This window comes from Macrobrachium nipponense, chromosome 37 (genome assembly GCF_015104395.2).
Source record: "Macrobrachium nipponense isolate FS-2020 chromosome 37, ASM1510439v2, whole genome shotgun sequence".
In the NCBI taxonomy this organism is placed as follows: domain Eukaryota; kingdom Metazoa; phylum Arthropoda; class Malacostraca; order Decapoda; family Palaemonidae; genus Macrobrachium; species Macrobrachium nipponense.
In genome coordinates this window covers 36,998,686-37,021,030 of record NC_061097.1, presented here as the reverse complement: position 1 = coordinate 37,021,030, position 22,345 = coordinate 36,998,686, and the positions used below count along the sequence as shown (strand labels likewise).

At 45.1% G+C, this 22,345-nt stretch overlaps 1 protein-coding gene across 1 annotated transcript in view; it reads left to right on the top strand.

Annotated features, from left to right (window-relative positions):
• Positions 1 to 21,736, top strand: part of LOC135209143 (enoyl-CoA delta isomerase 2-like) — an 82,697-nt gene extending 60,961 nt beyond the window's left edge. Inside the window, exons 3-7 of the mRNA XM_064241800.1 lie at positions 12,574 to 12,731; positions 15,441 to 15,558; positions 16,807 to 16,926; positions 17,686 to 17,856; positions 21,434 to 21,736. Coding sequence (XP_064097870.1) covers positions 12,574 to 12,731; positions 15,441 to 15,558; positions 16,807 to 16,926; positions 17,686 to 17,856; positions 21,434 to 21,556 — 690 coding nt within the window. The 3' untranslated portion in view covers positions 21,557 to 21,736. The remainder of the gene's footprint in view (positions 1 to 12,573; positions 12,732 to 15,440; positions 15,559 to 16,806; positions 16,927 to 17,685; positions 17,857 to 21,433) is intronic.
• The last annotated feature ends 609 nt before the right edge of the window (positions 21,737 to 22,345 follow it).

Here is a 22,345-nt window from a genome sequence, read left to right as displayed (position 1 = left end):
ACTTATGGAGATGCAACTCCGTGTTTTGCATCCATTATTTAAAAGACGTGCGAGTTACGTATGAGAAATGTTTTTCTTTAGGTCCGTTTGTGTCAGCACAGACGGTTTTGGGTAAAGGAGAAAGCACCAATCCTTAAATTGTGTACGTAACCCTCCTCTTGTCGGATGTGTTCTCGTGTTTTCGGTGTATGGGTAGTGTCAGTTGTCGCACAAGCGGCCTTCACTTCGCTTCATTTGAAGATCGAGTGACATCTGACTATTAGAGGGGTACAAAATTTTTATTTTTGTATGTATGAATTTCGAGTTTGTGGTTGTTTGCTAAGAGTTTGGGGATAACTCTGGGCAATCTTAGAACTAACACGGGTTAGGATCGGGTGATCGGGATTGGTTGTGTGCTCCTTAAATAGATGCGTGTTGTCATATAAGCGGATGTGCTCCCATTGACAAACGCCAGTTAGGTTCTGTCGAGTAAGTGGAAGAGACCCCATCGACAGATCCACAAGAACTCTTGGCCACAGATCACTATCTCGCTAAGGCTCTTGAGATGAAGCAGACTCCTGGGCAGTAGCCACGAAGTCTTCCATCTAAGAAGGTAGGAACTAAGGTTTATTTATACCTACAACATATGTTGTTTACCTGTCCCTAGTCAGTTAGTTAGCTGTCTCTTGCCCTCCACCAAAGGGTGTCAATCAGCTATGTATATATCTGACAGGTAAGTTGAATGTATGAAAATGACATTGTTATGATACAATAAAGTTTCATACATACTTACCTGGCAGATATATACAATTGAAGACCCACCCAACCTCCCCGCAGGAGACAGGTGGAAGAGAGAATCTGATTAGAAAACGGGAATAGTTCCTAGTCCTGCCACCCAGAGCAGGGCGGTAGATCACCTGACCTACCTGTAGCGAGTGCCGCGAAATTTGAATTTCTGTCGGGGACGACGGAGTCGATAGCTATGTATATATCTGCCAGGTAAGTATGTATGAAACTTTATTGTATCATAACAATGTCATTTCAGAAAAGGCCACACAGGACCTGCTGGCCCAGTCAGCGAAGAGGCTAAAACCTGCTGTGCAGGTTGCGAAAAAGGAGAAATTCCCCTTCCAGGCAGCCCTTTCGGGGAAGTCTGCACCAAGATCTTCTCTTAGAAGTAGAACGACCGAGAAGAGAGGAAGGTCTTCTCGAAGGCCGTTCGTCAGACCCAGTGAGACTGTGGTCCTCCAGACAAAGTGGGTGCCAGGCTTCTAGATTTTACGAAACTTGGGCACAGAAAGGTGCCGATGCCTGGTCCCTATCCATCCTAAAGAAAGGATATTTAATCCCCTTCAGGGAAAAACCTCCCTTAACTACAACTCCAAGGGAGTTAACAGCAAACTACAAGGAATCTGTCAAGAAACAAGCCCTTCTACATCTCGTGGAGCAGATGCTTTACAAGGAAGCCATAGAGGAAGTAAAAGATCTCTCTTCCCTGGGGTTTTACAATCGCCTGTTCTTGGTTCCGAAAAGCTTAGGAGGTTGGAGGCCAGTTCTGGACATGAGCGCCCTGAACGTGTTCGTAGCAAAGAGGAAGTTCACAATGGAGACGACAGCCTCGGTGTTAGCAGCCCTGCGTCCAGGGGACTGGATGGTATCCCGCCCTGGACCTGCAGGATGCTTATTTCCATGTACCAATCACCCGTCTTCCAGGAATACCTCAGATTTATGGCTCAAGAAGGAGTATTTCAATTTCGGGCCCTATGCTTTCAGACTATCAACAGCCCCCCAAGTATTCACGGGACTAATGAAAAATGTGGCTCACTGGCTTCACCTCGAAGGATTCGAATATCCTTTGTATCTAGACATGATGGCTGATACGAGCACAGTCACGAGTCAGAGTCTGGAGGACTTAAAACTGACACTGGAGTTAACACAGTCCTTGGGACTGTTGGTAAACCTCGAGAAATCCCAGATGATTCCCCAGCAGAACATTGTTTATCTGGGGATTCGGATGGATTCTCGGGGTTTTCATGTGTTTCCATCACAGAAAGACAGAACCGCTGCTTGGAAAAAAGTAGCAACCTTCCTAGAGAAAGAACAAGGTTCTGCGAGGGAATGGATGAGTCTTCTGGGGACCCTTTCCTCGTTGGAACAGTTTCATTGTTCCGACACGGCATACAAACCTTCGGTCCTTTTACAATAGGAAGGTACTAGCGGCAGCTGGATAGGTCGTAAGCTTTCGAACAAGGGGTTCGGTAGTTAACTGCTTGTCCGACGGCGCGCGCGCGCGACTGGGAGGTAAACAAATCACTTTTGCTTTCGGCCTCGCGGTGGATGGACGTGTTGTTCGACGCTTCTCTGCCCGCTTCTCGTCGTTTTGCTTTCTAAGTATTGGTTGTAATTGTGTGTGAAAGAGTTATTGTAAGTACAATTATTCTCTTTTTTCATATTAATTGCTGCTTCAATTAGTGATTATGATGGAATCTCCTCGCCTCGCTACCCCACGGAGACTTTGCCCGGGTATCGAAGGGCGTAAATGCGGGAAGTTCAAGATCGTTCCCGGAGATTGACCCTCATATATGTGCCCCTCGGTTGTCGGGGGCGCGAAAATGCACCCGAGCCGAGCCCTGTGATGTGTAATGATTGGTCGGAGGCGCAGTGGACTTTGTATGAGGGCAGGAAGAACGAAGGCCTGCAAAGGAGTCGTCGGAAAGCTCTCCCGCGACTCCTTTGGTGACGGACACTTCGTCTTCTTTCCTGCCGCCGCCCGCTTCAGACTTCCATGTCTCGCGCCTTCCCCCTTCGGAGGGGGGGTGTCTAGGTCCTTTTTCTCTTCCCCTGACTTATCGGTGTGAGGAGGGCGCTAGATGCCCTGACGTCCAGTTGTACTCGGTGTCCTCTAGGCCTCTTATTCGTTCGTTCGCGAGCGGGTAGAGGTATCCCCCTAATCACCCGACTTTTGCCTCCTCAGGTGCGGTTGCCGTGAAGGATGACCTCGGACAGGTGTGGGCATCGTGGGGTTGCAGGGCGTGCCGAGTGTCCAGGGGCTGCTCTACCATCTCGCTGGCGCCGGGGGGCGGTCACCCATGCAACGGTCTCGACCACCACCACGACCTTACAACACCGGCTACGCTTCACCTCCTCACCTGGTGTACAACCCAGCACGCGGTCTCTGTGACACCCACTACATCGGTGGCAGGGGCCAGTCGCCGTAACTCGGGGGAGTGTGATGCCGCCACCTGGGTTTGCCGTGCTGCCGCGACCGGACTTCGTGTGTCCGAAGAGCTCGCCCCTGGACCTCCCACCGGTACCTAGGATGTCTGGTGCCGCTGGTCCGCCCATCTGGACCGCCTACACAGTCTGCCGTACCTGCCGTGACACTGCTGCCGTTCCTGTACCTGCTCCTGCTGTCTCGTCTGCCGTTCCTGTTATGCCTGCCCACTGCTGATGTTTGTTTTTCCTGTTCCTGGCGCCGCTGCTCCAGATGCTGATCTGTTTCGGACAGGTGCGTCCGGGCCCTGTTGCTTCGGCAACAGCAGCCCGGCTCCGTCCTGGATGACAGATCTGACGTTCGGTCCTGATAAGGTTGACGAAGAAGAAGAAGAAGAGGAGGAAGTGTCGTCGTCGTCTTCATCGTCTTCTTCGTCGTCGTCGTCGTCTGCCGCCTCTTCCCCTTCTTCTTCTAAGGCTCCCCCGCCGAAGAAGAAGAAGGTCGCCTCCCCCCCCCCCCCACCCTAAGAAGTCTCCTTCGGGAACTTCTAAGGGCCCGTCTCGCTCTGGTGAGACGGGGGGTTCTTCCGCTGGTCACCCTGCTCCTTCGGGGGCAGGACCCGTCTCTTCTTCCGCAAGGAAGAAGACTACGGGGACCAGAGGAGTGCCGGCTAACACCGGCACTTCCTACCTGCTGTCAGTGGTTCGGCCACAGCAGCAGGATCCGTCTCGGCCGCTCGTTCGCGAGAGGTACCGAGTGTACGGTCGCCTACCAGCGACCGTGCAGCCAGGAACCAGACCTCTGAGTCCGCTCAGCGTCAGGTTCACGGCACGGAGCGAAGACTGTGACAGCCGCTCACGCGACTCTCACCAGGCAGCTCTCGCTCTCGCGTGGCGAGCACTGGCTACCCGGCGGTACGTGACGGTCCACGACCGGCCACGGGCTGAGGCTGGGAAGAGGTCCCCCCGTTCGCCGGCACCAGCCGGCTGGTGCCAGCGAACTGACGCACCGTGAGGATACGCACCGATCTCCTCACCGTGACAGTGGAGCTCGCCGGTCGCCTGCCGTCGCTCTCACAGAGAGCGATCGGGTACGGCAACCAGCACCAGCTCCTCTGACACACGAGACCCGGGGCCGCTGTTCTCGGTCCAGCCGTTCTCCACAGCGAGACGGCTCGACTAGTCTGCAGCTCGATCGCCACCGCGGGTTGGCGATCGCCTGCAGTCCTCCAAGCCCGCTGGTTCTACCAGCGAGCGAGGAGAGAGCGTCAGGTCTTCCTCTCCCATACCTTCAACCTCCTCGGGTTACACCGGGAGGGGCGAGGTATTGAGGAGTGATCGTGAGGGGTGTGCGCCCCTCAGGATCCCACCGCCACCGCGTCGTACGCACCAGGCTCGGTTCTCGGACCAGCCAGGTCGTACGCACAGGTGGTTGGAGGAGACCGAGAGGGGGCTGTCGCTGCTCCTCTCCTTGAGGGAGGAGGGTCTCGGGAGGTGCTCCTGTTTGAGGGACTGGACGGTCCATCTCCGCAGGATGCAGTCACTCCTGAGATCCAGAGGAACTTTGCCGAGGTTATTGCGCTGATTCGTCAGCACAACGACCTCGGGGAAGGATCGCCGCTCCCACCATCCGAGCCCACGTCCCGGCTCGAGTCGTTCTGGGGCCCGAAGAGGGAACCCAGACCGACGGTGGGGTTGCCGCGTTCGGAGCTTGCGGACTCAGTGCTGGACCAGGTTGAATCGCTTGTCTCCGGACAAGACGGTTCGCTCAAGTCTGGCAGGTCGAGCAAGCTGCTTCCACCTCCTCTGCTACGACAGCGGCGGTTTTACGTGCCATCTGAAGACCCGATGCCGCCCAAACAGGTGAACCCGGAGTTAGCCAGGCTGACTCCGGGTGTGTCTCTGCAACAGCTCCTGTCCGAGAACCTGTGGTTCTCGCAGCAAGAGGCACTCGGCCTGGAATCTACCGCCATGGCAGCTTTCCAGGCCGTCTCCTGGCTAGATCTGTGGTCCCTCACAGTATCTAAGGTCGCAGCCAACTCCGGGGGAATTTCTCCCGAAGATGACTCGGCCTTCAGGAGACTTTGCCAGTCTGGGGGAAGAGCCATCTCCTTCCTTGCCCACCAGACGGTGAACCTGTGGGCCAACCTGGTTCTCCGACGAAGGACGCTGTCCTTACTCGGGTTTCCAGGGCGGGCCGGGCGTGAAGCGGCGTTGGGACTTCGAAACGGACCTCTACGGAGTTCCACGTCTCTCTTCCCAGGAGAGATGGTGGACGCTGCGGTGGACAGACGGCGCACTGACGACAGTGACCGTCTGGTTCACCAGGCAGTCTCGAAGGCTTTCTGGGCAGCCTCGGACTGCGGCCAAGTCTAAGAGCTCGGCTAGCGCTTCCTCGGCGGCTAAGACGGTTGCGGCGTCGAAGCCCCTGATGACTCTGTCTTCTTCAACTTCTGGCAAGGGGAGCCGTAACCAGCCCTCCTCCCAGCCCTCCTCATCCCGTGGAGGCTCTGGGAAGAAGTCGAAGAAGAAGGGGGGAAACGCTAGGGACGGCGTTCCCCCTCACCTGCTGCCGGAAGTGGGGGGTGCCTGGCCAGCCATTGGGCAACTTGGCAGCGCTACGGCGCCGAGACCTGGATTGTAGATGTCCTTCGGGAGGGATATCTATTACCCTTCGAATCTCGGCCACCCCTCACCTCCAACCCGGTCCAACAGCAGTCGTACGTTCCAGGGTCATCGAAGGACGTACAACACTGAGACAGGAGATAAAGACCGATGCTGAGCAAGGGAGCTGTAGAGATCGTCACGGATCAGTCACCGGGCTTTTACAGTCGACTCTTCCTGGTGGAAAAGTCTACGGGAGGCTCGGCGCCCGGTGATAGATCTCTCTCCCCTGAACCGGTTTGTTCGCCAGACCCGGTTCACGATGGAGACGGCACGCTCAGTGCTCGACTCCATCAGAGAACGATTTCATGCTTTCAGTGGACTTGAAGATGCGTATTTCCAAATACCCATTCATCAGTCCTCCAGAAAGTACCTCCGCTTCATCCTCGACGGGCACGGTGTACCAGTTCAGGGCACTGTGCTTCGGTCTCTCAACCGCCCCACAGGTGTTCACGCGAGTGTTCACTCTGGTGTCTGCTTGGGCCCATTCGCACGGGATACGTCTGATGAGGTATCTCGACGATTGGTTAGTCCTGGCTAGCTCCCGCTCGCAGTTGCTACAGGACAGGGATCGACTGCTCGAGTTCTGTCGCGATCTGGGGATCGGTGGTGAACTTCGAGAAGTCCGATCTCGAGCCCAAGCAGAGGATGAAGTACCTGGGTATGCTGATCGACACGGTAGCAGGCGAGTCTTCCCCGCAGACTCGCGGATCAGCAGATTCAGGGAGGCAGCCAACCAGTTCCTGTCTCGGCAGGAACAGGTAGCTCAGCGATGGCAAGTCGTGATCGGACACCTGTCGTCGCTCGAGAAGTTAGTCCCTCACGGGCGTCTTCACCTGCGGTCTCTTCAGTGGAGACTAAAGGAGAGTTGGTCGCAGGCGACGGATCCCCCAAGCTTTCCAGTGTCACTGACACAGGAGGTGAGGCAGGACCTAGCCCGGTGGCTGGACGACAGGCACCTCTTAAGAGGAGTGCCCCTGCGCACTCCCCCCTCGGACATGCAGCTGTTCTCAGACGCATCGACCGAGGGATGGGGCGCACACCTGGAGGAGTTGCTGACTTCAGGAGTGTGGGACGAGAACGACAAGCCACCTTCACATCAATGTACTGGAACTCAAGGCAGCGTTCCTCGCTCTCCAAGGAGTTCCAGGACCGCTTGATGGACACTCAGTGGTGTTGATGTGCGACAACACCACGGTGGTGGCCTACGTCAACAAACAGGGGGGACTAGTGTCTCTCCCGTTGTACCAGTTGACTCGGCAGGTGCACGAGTGGGCCGAGGCACACTCAATAGAGCTGTCGGCACGCTACATTCCAGGGAAGAGGAATGTAGTAGCAGACACGCTCAGCCGTCGGGATCAGGTGATAGGGACCGAATGGTCTCTACACCAGGACGTGGCGGAAAGGCTCTTCGACCTGTGGGGGCGACCAGTCGTGGAATCTGTTCGCCACCCGGCACAACAGGAAGCTCCAGGTGTTCTTCTCGGCCGTGCCGGACCCATGGGCAGCTGCAGAGGACGCTCTTCAACACCCGTGGGACAACCTCTTCGCCTATGCCTTTCCCCGTTCAGCCTGATTCGCAAGGTGATCAGTCGAGCACTGGTCACCCCGAATCTCAGGATGATCCTGGTGGCTCCCAAATGGCCACAGGCCTTTGGTATCCGGACCTGCTGGCTCTTCTCGCGGAGAACCAAAACGAGAGAGATTCCCCCTTGGCACAACCTTCTCGCCCAGCCACACGTCGAGCGGTACCACCGAGCAGTCCAGTCTCTACGTCTTCACGGCTGGCTGTTATCCACCATCTCTTGCGAACGAGAGGCTTTTCTCGTAGCGCAGCAACAGAGATGGCTGGAAACGTCCGTCAGTCCTCTGCAGCTGTGTACCAGGGGAAGTGGGCCGTCTTCTGTGGTTGGTGTCGTAGACGGGGTGTGGTCTATCTCCCTCAGAGCCACTCTTCAGCAGGTAGCGATTTCCTCGTTTTTCTTCGCCGAGAGAAGCTCCTCTCAGGTACCCACAGTCAAAGGATACAGAGCCGCCTTGGCGTCGTCCTGAAAACTGAGGGGATTGGACATCTCGACCTCGTTCGAGATCTCCTTGCTTATGAGGAGCTTCGAAAGGTCTTGCCCACCCAGGGAAACTCAGCCCCCTGCGTGGGAATGTGACTCTCGTCCTTAGGAGTCTGACTCGAACGCCGTTCGAGCCACTCCGAGAGTCGTCGGACAGGGATCTGACCCTCAAGACCCTCTTCTTGCTGGCCCTGGCATCGGCGAAGAGAGTAGGGGAACTTCATGGTCTTTCCTATGATGTACGACACTCCAGGGGATGGGGATCCGTGACGCTCGATTTCGTCCCGAACTTCGTTGCAAAGACTCAGAACCCGTCGATCCCTGACGACAGGTTCGAGTCATTCACGATTCCCTCCCTAATGGACTTCACCGATAATGATGCGGATGAGATGCTGCTTTGTCCTGTGAGGGCGCTACGGCGCTATCTGAAGAGAACTCGACACCTCAGGCCTGGAGTGTCGACGCCTCTTCGTTAGCACCGGGGTCACCACGAAAGAAGTATCCAAGAACACTCTTTCTTTCTGGCTGCGTGAGGTCATCAGGAGGGCGTATGAGGCTGATGGTAGTGACGACATCCGTACGCCCGTCCGAGAGCTCACGAAGTCAGAAGTATTGCCCCGTCGTTGGCGTTCCGTAAGAACTTCTCCGTGGCGCAGGTCCTGAAGGCAGGGGTCTGGTCTAACCAGACTACCTTTACGTCCTTCTACCTTCGGGATATTGCCCACAGGTCCTTGGATACATTTTCCTTGGGACCCGTGGTGGCTGCTCAACAAGTTGTGTAGCTAACCCAGACCCTCGCAGGCTGAACAGCATCGATCCTGGTTGTGACTGTGTGGATGGATGTGTGAGTGAGTGAGTGACTGGCTCTCTCTTCCCATCTTTTCCTTCCCCTCTACCTGTGGGCAGAGGGCCATGGTCGTCACTACGCTGGATGAGGACGAGATGCAGGTGAGCTATATGACAGAGCCCCATCCTATCCCTTTCACTAGGGATAGGAGCAGAATATCCACCACTTCCTTCTACAAGGGGGGGAAGTGGATGCCTACAAGAGTCAAACCCATGACTTTATATTTGCTCCTGTACAGGAACAAGTTCTTACATTGCTGGTACGTGACGAAGAGATACGCATGTCTCTCTCTTAGTACTCGGTCCAGAGGTCTGACCATTGATCCTGCGGTGCACACCCCAATCAATCGGACAGAGGCTTGGATCCCTCCCTCGCTCTTACGACCAGGGAGGCTTCCAAGGTTGGGCGAACACCAGTCTGTTCACAAAAGACTCAGATTCCACCCACCAGAAGTGAGTCTTCCTATTGTAAAAGGACCGAAGGTTTGTATGCCGTGTCGGAACAAATGACAATTTGTCCAAAATTGCATTTTTCCTAACTATACAAAAACCTGAGTCCTTTTACACATAGCCCCACCTCATGCCACCCCTCACTCTGCAGTTTTGCTTGGGCCAAAAGCAAAAGTGATTGTTACCTCCCAGTCGCGCGCGCGCGCTGTCGGACAAGCAGTTAACTACCGAACCCCTTGTTCGAAAGCTTACGACCTATCCAGCTGCCGCTAGTACCTTCCTATTGTAAAAGGACCTCAGGTTTGTATAGTTAGGAAAAATGCAATTTTGGACAAATTGTCATTTTCTCTAGGAAGGCTTCACCTAAGGCCGTTACAGTTCTATCTAAGAGAACGTTGGGATCAGAAATCTCAAAATCTGTCCGATTCCTTCCAGATCACGAAGGAAATAAAGGAGGACCTGCGTTGGTGGATGAATCCGTGCAGGATCAACGAAGGAGTATCCCTTCACGTTCCGAACCCATCGGCTAGTGTTGTATTCCGACGCCTCAGATGCGGGTGGGGAGCCACTCTAGGGACGAGAGAAGTGTCAGGCACCTGGAGGGGAGAACAGGTGTCCTGGCACATCAATATGAAAGAATTAGCAGCGATTCACCTGTCCCTCATACACTTCGAGGCTCAGATCTCAGGTTCATCCTGCAGATCAATTCGGACAACACAACAGCCCTAGCTTACATCAAGAAGCAAGGAGAGACGCACTCGTTCTCCCTTTACAAGAAAGCAAGAGAACTACTGCTTTGGGCAGAAGAGAGAAGAATCACTCTCCGGACGAGATTCATTCAAGGAGACAAAAATGTAAGAGCCGACCTTCTGAGCAGGGAGAGACCAAGTACTGCCTACAGAATGGACGTTGCATCAGGAAGTATGCAACAGACTATGGAACCTCTGGGGGAGATCAAATATAGATCTTTTTGCCACCCATTGGAACAACAGGCTGAAAGTTACTGCTCCCCGATCGCCCGACCCAAGGGCGATTTCGGTGGACGCCCTTCTCCTCGATTGGTCCGGGAATAGACGGGTATGCTTTTCCTCCGTTCAAAATATTATCGAAGTGGTAAGGAAGTTTGCAGCAGCAGAGGGAGCCAAACTGACCCTCATAGCCCCGTTCTGGCCAGCGCAAAACTGGTACACAGAGGTACTGGGATGGATGGTAGACTTTCCGAGATCTCAAAACAGGAGCGATCTTCTCAGACAACCCCACTTCGACAGGTATCACAAAAACCTGCCCGCTCTCGCTCTGACTGCCTTCAGACTATCGAAGGACTTGTCAGAACGAGAGGCTTTTCTCGAGAAGTTGCGAAAGCGATCGCAAGAGCTAGAAAGACCATCTACTATTCGAGTCTACCAGTCGAAGTGGGATGTGTTTCGCAGATGGTGTAGAGCTCGAAAGATATCCTCTTCCAGTGCCTCTGTGACAGATATAGCTGATTTTCCTCCTTTATTTGAAGGAGAAATGTAATTTAGTAGTCTCTACAATTAAGGGCTATAAAGTATGCTATCTTCAGTCTTCAGGCATAGAGGCCTTAATATTGGGGAAGACAAAGATTTGCATGACCTGATAAGATCCTTCGAGACGTCAAAGAACAGAGGATTAGAGCACCTAGTTGGAACTTAGATGTGGTCCTAAAATACTTAATGACCTCAAAATTCGAACCTCCCTGTAAGGCTATGTTCAGAGATCTGACAAGGAAGTCTTTATTCTTGGTCGCGCTAGCTTCAGCGAAAAGAGTAAGCGAACTACAAGCCTTAGAACATAATGTGGCTTCAGGAACGACTCTGCGTTTCTGTTCCTTCAAACCGATGTTTTTGGCGAAGAATGAGAACCTTCGAAACCTTTGGCCTCGAACATTCGAAGTAAAAGGACTTTCGTCGCTTGTAGGTACAGAGCGAGAAGGGCTCATTGCCCAGTGAGAAGCCTTAAGTTCTACTTAGAAAGGAAGAACGAACTAAAGGGGAGTAAGGAAAGTTTATGGTGCTCAGTTAGAGATCCCAGAAGGCAGATCTCTAAAAATGCTCAGGCGTTCTTCATCAGAGACGTAATCAAGGAAGCCCATTTAGAGTGTAAAGAAGAACAACTGGACCTCCTTAGAGTTAAAGCTCACGAGGTAAGAGCAGTCGCTACCTCTTTGGCATTCCACAAGAACTTGTCGATACAGACTCTAGTGGTAGTCAACCTTTTGGAGATGCAATTCGGTCTTTGCATCTCATTACTTGAGAGCATTCAAGTTGACGTACGACAAGTGCTTTACTCTAGGAGCGTACGTATCTGCGGATTCGTTGCTGGGACAGGGAGCTGAACCCAATCCTTTTTAGTTTTATTAGGTTAGGGTTTTTAATGGTGTTTGGTGCATTTTATTGGTCGATTGAAATAGGGTGCAGGATTTGACCCCTTTCAAATCGTAGTGCTAACATGTTAGTGTGGTCAGGTGATCGGGATTGGTCGTTATGCTCCTTGTATTGTCTTAAATACCTAAAGCTCTATCATGTAAGAGGGTTAGCCCCCGTTGGTATGATACAGGTCAAGGTTCTGCCATGTAAGTGGGTCAGCCCCCATTGGTACGATTCAAGAAAAGGCTCTGCCATGTAAGCGGGTAAGCCCCCATTGGTATGATCCGAAAGGGTTATCAGTCGCAGGTCTCATCCTCTCTGGAACTCTAATGGCAAGCAGACTCATAGACAGTATCAATGAAGTCTTCTTCCATATCAGGTAGGAACCAAGGTTGTTTTTTGTTAATATACCTACAACGTATGTTGTTTCCCTGTTTTTATATTCAAAAATAATTAGTATGTAACTGTCTCTTGCCCTCCACCAAGGGTGTCAATCAGCTAAGTATATATCTGCCGGGGAAGTTGCATGTACAAAAATGATATGTTAGTATACAATAAAGTTTTTATACATACTTACCCGGCAGGCTATCTACGATTAAGGCCCGCCCAGCCTCCCCTCAGGAGACAGGTGGAAGAGAATTATGGTTAGAAAACGGGAATGGTTTCCTATTCCCGCCACCCAGCGGCGGGAGTGGGCTGGTCACCTGACCTACCTGTCGCGTGTGCCGCGAGTTTTGAATTCTGTCGGGACGTCAGAGACTATAGCTAAGTATATATCTGCCGGGTAAGTATGTACAAAACTTTATTGTATACTAACAATATCATGTTTTACTATTACAGGTCTCTTCCAACAAAGTGAATGAGTCATTAGCTACTGAAGTCTATTGTATTTTAAAGTTCCAGGTGTCTGTAATTTTAATTGAAATGAAGAGTGTACTGTGTGTATATAAACTAATTGTCATTTCCAGATGTTTGAAGAAGTTGTTGTGGCACTGAAAGAAGCTGCAGATGATCCCAATACGCTCATCACAGCAACCACTGGGGCCGGCAACGTCTACACAGCTGGAAATGACCTGAAGAACTTTCGTCAGATGTCTGTTACAGAAATTGCTGATTTGCTAATTAGGTATTAAATCTGTCCTTTTCTTCTGATTGTTATTATTATTATTGAGCAGTTAAACTAGATCACTGAAGGCATGGTTCTGACTTGTCACTTTTGTCTGAGAGAATTCGTTTTGAAATGCAAAGCAAAAATTTAAACAGGACCAATAAAAGGCAAAAAATTAGAGACTGGGAGGAGTGAAAATGAAAGAAAAACATGATTATGTTTCTGGGAACTGAAGAAATGATGCAGAAAAGACTCTATTACAGCCTACAATGTTTTGTTTGAGGTACACACTAGGCAATAAAGCCTCTTTTACAAAGTTTGTGTTGTTCATAATTAACATGACAACAATCCATATTGATAGGTTGAGATGACAAAAAAAGTAATAAGTGAATTTAGATAGCACAAAAATGCTCAGGTACAGTGGTGCTCAAATCTCATGCGACATGATTCTTTTTGTATCGTCCACTTCTCAGACTCAACGTGATGTTGCCAAGTAGTGTTATACTTTTTTTTCTAATGTCATACATTCGAAAAGTTTGTGAATTCACTGCTAGCCCTATTTTCCTTATGGTTATATAAATATGATCCCTTTTGTGCATTGGTATATTTCGTAATCTGTGTGATTTGAACTGATTTTCTTTTTTTACGCTGCTAAGTTCAAAGTTGCGGTGTGATAAGGTTCAGCTGTGCCATAAATGAAGGCACACTTTTACATGCTCCTCGGACTGGGTCAACATAACTACGTCTGCTGGATTATGACAGTAGAGCTAATTAATTTAAAGGTCAACAGTTATAACAACATTTTTCACGTAGGAATATGAATTAAAACAAGTTTTTCTTTGAATGTTGAAGCTTTCGGCTGTGTTTAAGCTGCCTGTATGTTGCAAAATGTTTTATAGGCCTAAAAAAATAATCTAAGCCTTCTGAGATATAATCTGTTATTAATGAATTTATTTGTAGAGATTATCGGTTTTTTGACGAATACAATAGGAATATGAATTACAACCAGTTTTCTTTGAATGTTGAAGTTTTAGGCTGCGTTTAAGCTGCCTAGTATATGTTGCAAAATGATTTATAGGCCTAAAAGAATAATCTAAGCCTTATGAGATGTAATGTTACTAATGATTTTATTTGTAGAGATTTCCTGTTCTTTAAGGAATAAAAGATGATGATTTTGATTATATGGAGTAGATGACTATTAATCGGAATATCATAAGTATTAATATCAAGGCGTATGGAACACTTGTTTTTCAACTGGTTTAAAATATTATTTTCTTAAAAGTCCTTCTCCTCGCTTTTGGTGTATAATTTATTCTTTCATAAAGTAACTTGAAGAACAAGAATGTGTAGATAAACCTCATTTGCTTTTCTGGCCAGAAATTGTTATAGAGAGATGTGACTGTTAAATGCAAAGTAAAAAAATCTAACACCTAGGCCTAGGAACATTATCTTGGCTTTGAAAAGAGAATAATTGCATAGACGAATATTAGGTAGTATGCCATAATTTCTTAAATATTTAAGAATTATAACAATTAATTATGTATGAAAATCCAAATATTCCTCTAACACATAAAGTAAGTGTTTTCAAGATAATTTCATTGTCACTACTTAGTGTAGACCTACTTATGTTACACCGGGTGGTTGTTGTTTCACCGACACTAATGATACGTCACACACGCTCCCTCACACGTTGATATCGGTGGGCGCATTCTACTTTTGTATATACATATTTACATTTTTTTCAGCGTTGAGGTGTAAAAGCAATCAAATAGGACTATTTCAAATTTTATGTTGGCTTTGGAAGAATTATTACTGTTATGATTTTTTTTTTTTTCGTTTTTTTTTATTTAACATTTGAACTGATGCTTGATGACGACTTCATTTTGGTCAAATGCTTCAGCGATGTGCGAACGAAAGTTTTGAAAATGTTACGAAAGAGTTTTTTTCAAAAATTTGCTACACGTGACATTTTCTTACAGTTTTGACATATATGACAGACTTCATATTGTATGCAATAATCGCGTTTCCGCATTGAAATAATAGATAAATAGGGAGCATACTAGGTTGCCAGTTTGTGAATTTTGAACGAAATCCTATGGAGTCATGTCGCATGAGATTTGAGCATCACTGTACAAGGAAGGATGCAGAGGTTAAAACCAACAATTTTTAAAGCTTGCAAAAGATAAGATACAAGAAAGCAAAGGGTACAGATCCTGATAACAACACAAAGAAAGCAAGGGGTACAGATCCAGCTATCAGGTAAAGCTACCAAACCTGTTACGAATACTGTTCAGGTTAATTTAATCTTCAAGAGTCCTCACCTTAGTATTGATGTGATATAAATAGTTTTCCCTTTTGCCATTTATCATGCAGCTTTCAGTGACTATTATGTGAAGTGCTTTGTTAACATAGATAATTCCTGTAATACAATTACAAACTTACAGCCTAGACCATGGTAGGTTGGATGAATCTTATTTGTTATAAGCATTCAGGGAAAGAACAAAGCAGGCATTTCATGAAAAGTTTTAACTAAAACTGATTCAGTTTATGCTCTTGTATTATCTCAATGAAATTTTGTGTAAGTGACAAGTCAAAGCCTAGTTCAAGATGTATAACTTCCTTTTATTCAATTTTTATAGTTTGGGTTTGAGTTAGTTGATCAGTTTCATGCACTTGAATTTTTGAATGCACCTGACATCTTAAGTCTCCTTTGGACCTCTCTTCCAGGTATTTTAATGCTTTCATCGACTTTCCAAAACCGCTGGTTGCTGTTGTGAATGGAGCAGCTGTAGGAGCTGGGACTACACTCCTTCCAATGTATGATGCTGTTTTTGCCACAGAAAGAGTAAGACATCTTACTTATTGAGGGATTATTGCTTCTTATTGTCAAGTGCACAAGATTAAATATTGTTAAGTTCATAATTCGTGCAGGACTGGCCCTATGTTCCTTGGGAGCCTTCCTACCATGTTAATAGTCTCCTTATCTCTGTGATGATAAACAGATTTGAATCTATAGTGATACAGTAATGATGACAACACTACACATGTGACAAGGGCTACAAACTGTTTATAATACAGGCAGTCCCCGGGTTACGATGGGGGTTCCATTCTTGAGACGCGTCGCGAGCTGAAAATCGTTGTAAGCCGGAACATCGTCAAAAATCCTAAGAAAACCTTACTTTTAATGATTTGGGTGCATTGAAAACTATGTAAACCGCATTCTTATTGCATTTTTTTCATAAAAAAAACCTTGCAAATATTGATTATTTTGCATTTTTTGGTGTCAATATTTCTTCTGCCAGATGATGTGTTGTGGAAATAATTTCTGATGAATATAATTGAAAAGCGCTTTAACCTCGGAACTTCGTAAGCCGAACCCCTCGTAACCCGGGGACTGCCTGTATAAACAGATTTGAATCGATAGTGATACAGTAATGATAACAACAATATGCATGTGACAAGGGTACAAAACTGTTTATAATACATGCTATATCAGAAAGACATTTTGCTTTATAGGCATTTTATTTTTATGGGAGGATTATACAGTGGACCCCCCAATATTCGTAGGGGATACGTTCCCAAACCCCCGCTAATAGCTAGAATCTTAAAACTGCCTATTTTTTTTTTAGTTCAAACTCAAGAAAAACCCACTAAAAACGCTTATACCTGGTTTTTTTAATAGTTTTATCACAAAAAGTGCATTTAATCATGAAATTGATATGAAATGCAGTAATTCGTCGATATTTCTCATAGAAAAATACCAAGAATATGCCAATTTCCCACGTATAATGGGTAGATATGTTCCACAGAGAAATCTGCAAATACGTATGTGAGTCCGCAAATATCGAGAACAAGAATATGTGGTCCAATGTATACTACTTACTATATACCTTTTACCATCTAATAAGGGTGACTTACCCACACACTTTTACAGCATTGGCAGCCTCATTAACACGACTCTTCTAGGTTTGATAAAACTTATTGGAGTGAATTTGAAAAAAAAAAAAAAAAAAAAAAAAAAAAATTTGGTACAGTATTCCTTTCATTTACCCTATATTAATGTTCGCACCTTATTTTTCTTATTGTAAAACAGGCGCTCTTCTTCACACCATTCTCATCTCTAGGCATAACGGCTGAAGGGTGTTCGACGTACACCTTTCCAATGGTCATGGGGCACACCAAAGCAATAGAATTATTACTTTTTGACAAAAAGGTAAGGCTTTCACTATGCTGGTTAGAACACTAGATTTAGAATTATGTATCGAACCTTAAAAAGAAACACAGCTGATAATGTTGGGATTTACATTCAATTTTAATCTTTGGTGTCATCCATCATCTCCAGAGAAATGACAAGGACACGTTTTTGGTCATATTTTCATTTTACTATGAAATAGCAAGGATCTAGGAGATTGCATGCTTCATAAAATGAAAGTTTTGAGTGACATTTTGTGTTTTAATTGAACAAGAGATACTAGAACTATATTCATAATATTTTCTTCTCCCCCAATGTTGTGAAGGGCCATTAGAGAAAGGGTATTCCCATAAAGACAGTGGGTTAGGTGGAGTGATGGTAAAGGATAAGGTGAAGAATGAAGTAGATGATGTGAAAGTTACTGTGATTTATTATTTTCCATCTGTTTTTCTTAGAAGTGATAAATTTTCTTCTTTTTTTTAAGTTCAGTTGTATATTCCTGTGAAAATGATCGAGATTATAGAATGAAGACTGTGATTGAACAACAGTCACATTCTTTAAAGAGGGAATATGAATGAGACCCGTTTCTTTTGTGTTTTTAAATCTTTGTAATTCTCATTGTATTTCTGACAGTATATCAAGAATTAATCCACAAAACAAGACTTACTTATCCTTATGACAAAGAATCTTAATTTGTTGATAGTAATTTGTTTGTGATTTAGCCAGCAGAATGAAATCCATTTTACCTTTTCACTTAATATTTTCCCTTTTTTTTTTAAGGTCAGTGCAGCTGAGGCTTGCAAATTGGGTCTTGTGACAGAAGTGTTCCCTGACAGTACCTTCCAAGAACAGGTGTGGCCTCGAGTGCGTGCCATGACTAAGCTTCCACCAAAATCTCTCCTTTACTCAAAAACGTTATGCCGGGAAGTACACCGTGCAAAGCTGCATGAGGTAATTTTCTTGTTTTAGCTGTTATTTGTCTTTGTCCTAAATATCCTAGTTTTGTTGTGATCCACCAAATTTATCTCAAAATGGATGCAAGTTGGATGTATGATTGCATGACCTTTTGTATTTATTTCTGAATGAAGGTGTTTTCTTCTCGGCTAAATGCCTAGTCAAGGTTACTGTTTATATTTAGCCTTTCACAGGTGTTTCTAACACTCACTGAATGGCTAATTTCATAATGATAACTTTTAACGAAACATTCCTCTCTCCATGGGTTCAAAATGAAGTTATCGATAATAATAAAATTATTATAAGCATAATAAGGCAAAATTGTATTTAAAATAGCAACATTTTGATTTATGAAGGACAAGTAATACGTAACATGAAATACAGTACCGCATAAAATAATAATTCATTATCTTTAGGAAGAGAGATTCTATTTTTTTATACCTCTGCCTATTACATCAGTATTTTGACCTTATTTTAACATTTAGGGTATTTTCAGATTATTTTAGTGGCTAGAAATTCTTACCTTAACCAAGCCATTCATTTATTTATTTAACTTGTAAATAATAATATTTTTGCTGTATGGAAAGAGCTTTAAACTACAATAATTATGCAATGCAGTTCAAGAGCAGAATTGTGTTTATTAGCGAGTTGTGTATAACTTCATTTACATAATTCACTGGCTTGAAGACTATTTAGTTGATGGATGACCTACTAATGCAGTAGCTGTTTTGAAAGCATGAGTGTAGGAAGGGTATAAGAAATATGAAGGAACTGTCTTTCGAAAATAATTCAATATTCATAGCATTGTCAGTAGGGAAGATATTGTAAATCACTAAATATTCTAGTATTAATTCCTAACTCTGGTTTGTTAAAAGTAGTGTAAAGCGATATAAAAAAAATGGTCATAGTGAGAACAGTCATAATTCCGTGAGAATAAAGTATTCTAGTCGTGGACTAGTTTATGAATAGAAAGCAAGATGTTGGAGAATCGAGTAATATGGATAATTAAATTGAGGGACAATTTTGGACACTAAGAAAGCGGTAATACGTAGTACAGATCAGCTGCTCATCAATTCGAGATCAGTGATATATCAACAAAGATACATCATAACACAGTCTAACCTTCCCTTAACCTAACCATGTCCAAGGCTGAAAGCGTCCCTTTCCGTGGACCCCCCTCCTTCCCCCCCAAAGCGATTGTAACATTGCATGTTAGAACAAGCTAAGCAATGTTAAATAAAAAAGTATGTTCATATCACACAGATTAGGAGTTATACCAATTCATAAAAGGGATCATATTTATACAACCATAAGGAAAATGGTGCTATAGTATATTTACATCAGCTGTGCATCTGATGTCTAGGCCCGTCCATTATTACGCTCCTGATTGGCTGTTGATAAGCCAATCACTGGGCTGGAAACTCAGTCTCTCTCGAGAGAGTTCACATAGGCAGGATGTATGTTCCACCTCTCCTGAGGGACACATTTGGATGACTGTTCTCTCAGGAGAGGTGGAACATACATCCTGCCTATGTGAACTCTCGAGATATTGAGAGTTTCCAGCCCTGTAATTGATATTTTTGACGATGTTCCGGCTTACGACGATTTTCGGCTTACGACGTGTCTCAAGAACGGAACCCCTGTCGTAACCTGGGGACTGCCTGTATTCACATCAACCGCACATCTGAATCTAAGCCAGTCCCTTACGACGCTCCTGATTGGTTGTTGATAAGCCAATCACTGGGCTGGAAACTCTCAATATCTCGAGAGTTCACATAGGCAGGATGTATGTTCCACCTCTCCCGAGAGAACAGTCTTCCAAAAGTGTCCCTCAGGAGAGGTGGAACATACATCCTGCCTATGTGAACTCTCTTGAGAGAATGAGTTTCCAGCCCAGTGATTGGCTTATCAACAACCAATCAGGAGCGTCGTAAGGGACTGGCTTAGATTCAGATGCGCGGTTGATGTGAATACAGGCAGTCCCCAGGTTACGACAGGGGTTCCGTTCTTGAGACACGTCGTAAGCCAAAAATCGTCGTAAGCCGGAACATCGTCAAAAATCCCAAGAAAACCTTACTTTGAATGCTTTGGGTGCATTCAGAACTATGTAAACTGCATTCTTATGGCATTTTTCATAAAAAAACCTTCAAATATTGATTATTTTGCATTTTTGGTGTCATATTTCATTTGCCAGATGAGCGTTGTAGGTGTCGTAACCCTGGAGATAATGTCTGATGAATATAATTGAAAAGCGTCGTAACCTCGGAACGTCGTAAGCCGAGACCTTCGTAACCCGGGGACTGCCTGTACACTATAGCGGTGAATTCACAAACTTGTTGATATGTATGACAATAGAAATGAAAAAAAAAAACGTTTAACACCACTTGGTAACGTTAGGTTGAGTCTGAGATTCTGGACAATAAAAAAGAAAATCATGTCGCATCAGATTTGAGCATAGCTGCTTTTGGGAAATTCTTCTCACTTGAGTCAATGGATGTGGTAATACCCTTGGCTGTAAGGCCTTATTATGAGTCTCATGAAGTTTAACTTTTTCATTTTGTGATTTATGTGGAATGTAGTGAAGCCTCACATGATGTTATGTGTTGTGAATTAAATAGTTTATGAAATGCATAGTCACAGCAATGGCTTTTATACACCGAACCCAGTAAAATTAATTCCTCATCAGATTTGGCTTAAAAGGTGCCATGTCATTCCTTTACATCAATTTTCATACTGACTTGAGTTTGTCATTTTGTAAGAAGCAGACATGGTTAATATTTATGCTGGGTCCAAAATTCACGGATTGACATAAAAGAAAAAAAATTTAAGGCTTTCAAACAAGAATGCCTCTTTCTGCTGTCTAACAAAATAGTATTTAAAAATCATTAAACAAGAAGTTTAGTTGCAATTAACGCAGCTCATCCCTCCCCTCAGAACTTGCAAGCAGTGGATTTTATATTAAAAAAATATCATGTAGGTTTTTAAAAAAATATCATGTAGGTTTTTAAAAAAAATATCATGTAGGCTTTTTAAAAAAATATCATGTAGGTTTTTTAAAAAAATATCATGTAGGTTTTTTTTTAAATATGTAGGTTTTTTTAAAAAATATCATGTAGGTTTTTAAAAAAAAATATCATGTAGGTTTTTAGACTGTTTGTTCATATTTCTCTGTTACTGCCAAATGTGTTTATTTGTTATATTTGTATGTTGAACCATTTGCATACTTCTCTTGGAATTTTCTCACTTCATTTTCAAAACAATCACTTTTTATCCTTATTCCTCCCTTTCTTCACCAGTCCACCTCTTATCATATCTCAGCCTAGTTAAGTCCTATTATTCTGCTGCTCCATTGCTATCGGCATTTCACTTTTCATATACTATTCCTTTGGTCTTTCCAACCAGTCATGTGGCAGCAGTGCTTCTCTCCAGTGTTTGCTTCATTCACGAGCTAATCCTTGGGGTGTGATTCAGTTATCCAGTTAAACTGTGTTTTCATATCAGTAACTCATAAATTAGAGTTACTTTAAGTTTACAGTTCATGTGGAAAAGGGCTCATTGTTCGTTTTTCTTGCAGGTGAACATCGCTGAATCGAAGCGAGTGGCAGAGCGTTTTGGGGCAAGGCTCTGGCCTGATAGTGACAGTTACAAAGAATTTGCAAGTTCTCTGCCCCCTTTGCCTGCAAATATAAAGATCTGATAGCACTACTAAAAATAAAAGTGGATATGTTTGGGTATACTTTTGTTCATACAAATGGATAGTACAATGTACTGTTGATATTTTATTATTAACTGAAGAAGAAATTGCATTATAGTGTTTTATTAGTTTATATATTTTATAGTGCTTGTTTACAATTTGATAAATAAAAAAAAAATTTTTCCTCTAAATTGTTCATGACCCTTATGGGGAGGCTACCTTGAACCTCCTCAGTACATAGGCTTACTATCGAGCTTGTGTATCCTGCTGTTTTGATATGACACAGCCAAAAATATATTTGTGCCTCCCCATTTGTAGAACTTGAGGACCTGATGAGTTCGAGTGAGACAAAACTTCTATATCAGACCTTGCCTTCAGTGCTAGGTCTGATCTTGGTGGATTGATGACCCTTAAAACACAGAGTTTAAGGTGTGTAGACTATGAAGTTTTCCAGGAATGGTCATCAATTGTGACTAAGCAAGTCATTTCAAGATGATCCCCTTGGAGGGTGGAAAGTTGTAGATGAAATAGCTACAAACAATGCAAAATAAAATTTAACTGAAATGTGACAAGTAACTACTTAGACTACATCTATGGATACCCTGAAATAACTGAAAAGTCTATGAAAGAAATATGACATGGAAAAAATTTCAAAACATAATCCAGCTTTAGCCCTTTTTGATGTACAGTATACTAGGAGCAAATACTAGTTTGTTGAGATTTTTCACTCACAATGGGAAGAATTCCTTCCCCAGTTTTAAAGAAAACAATTTTTAGGACGATGAGTAACCA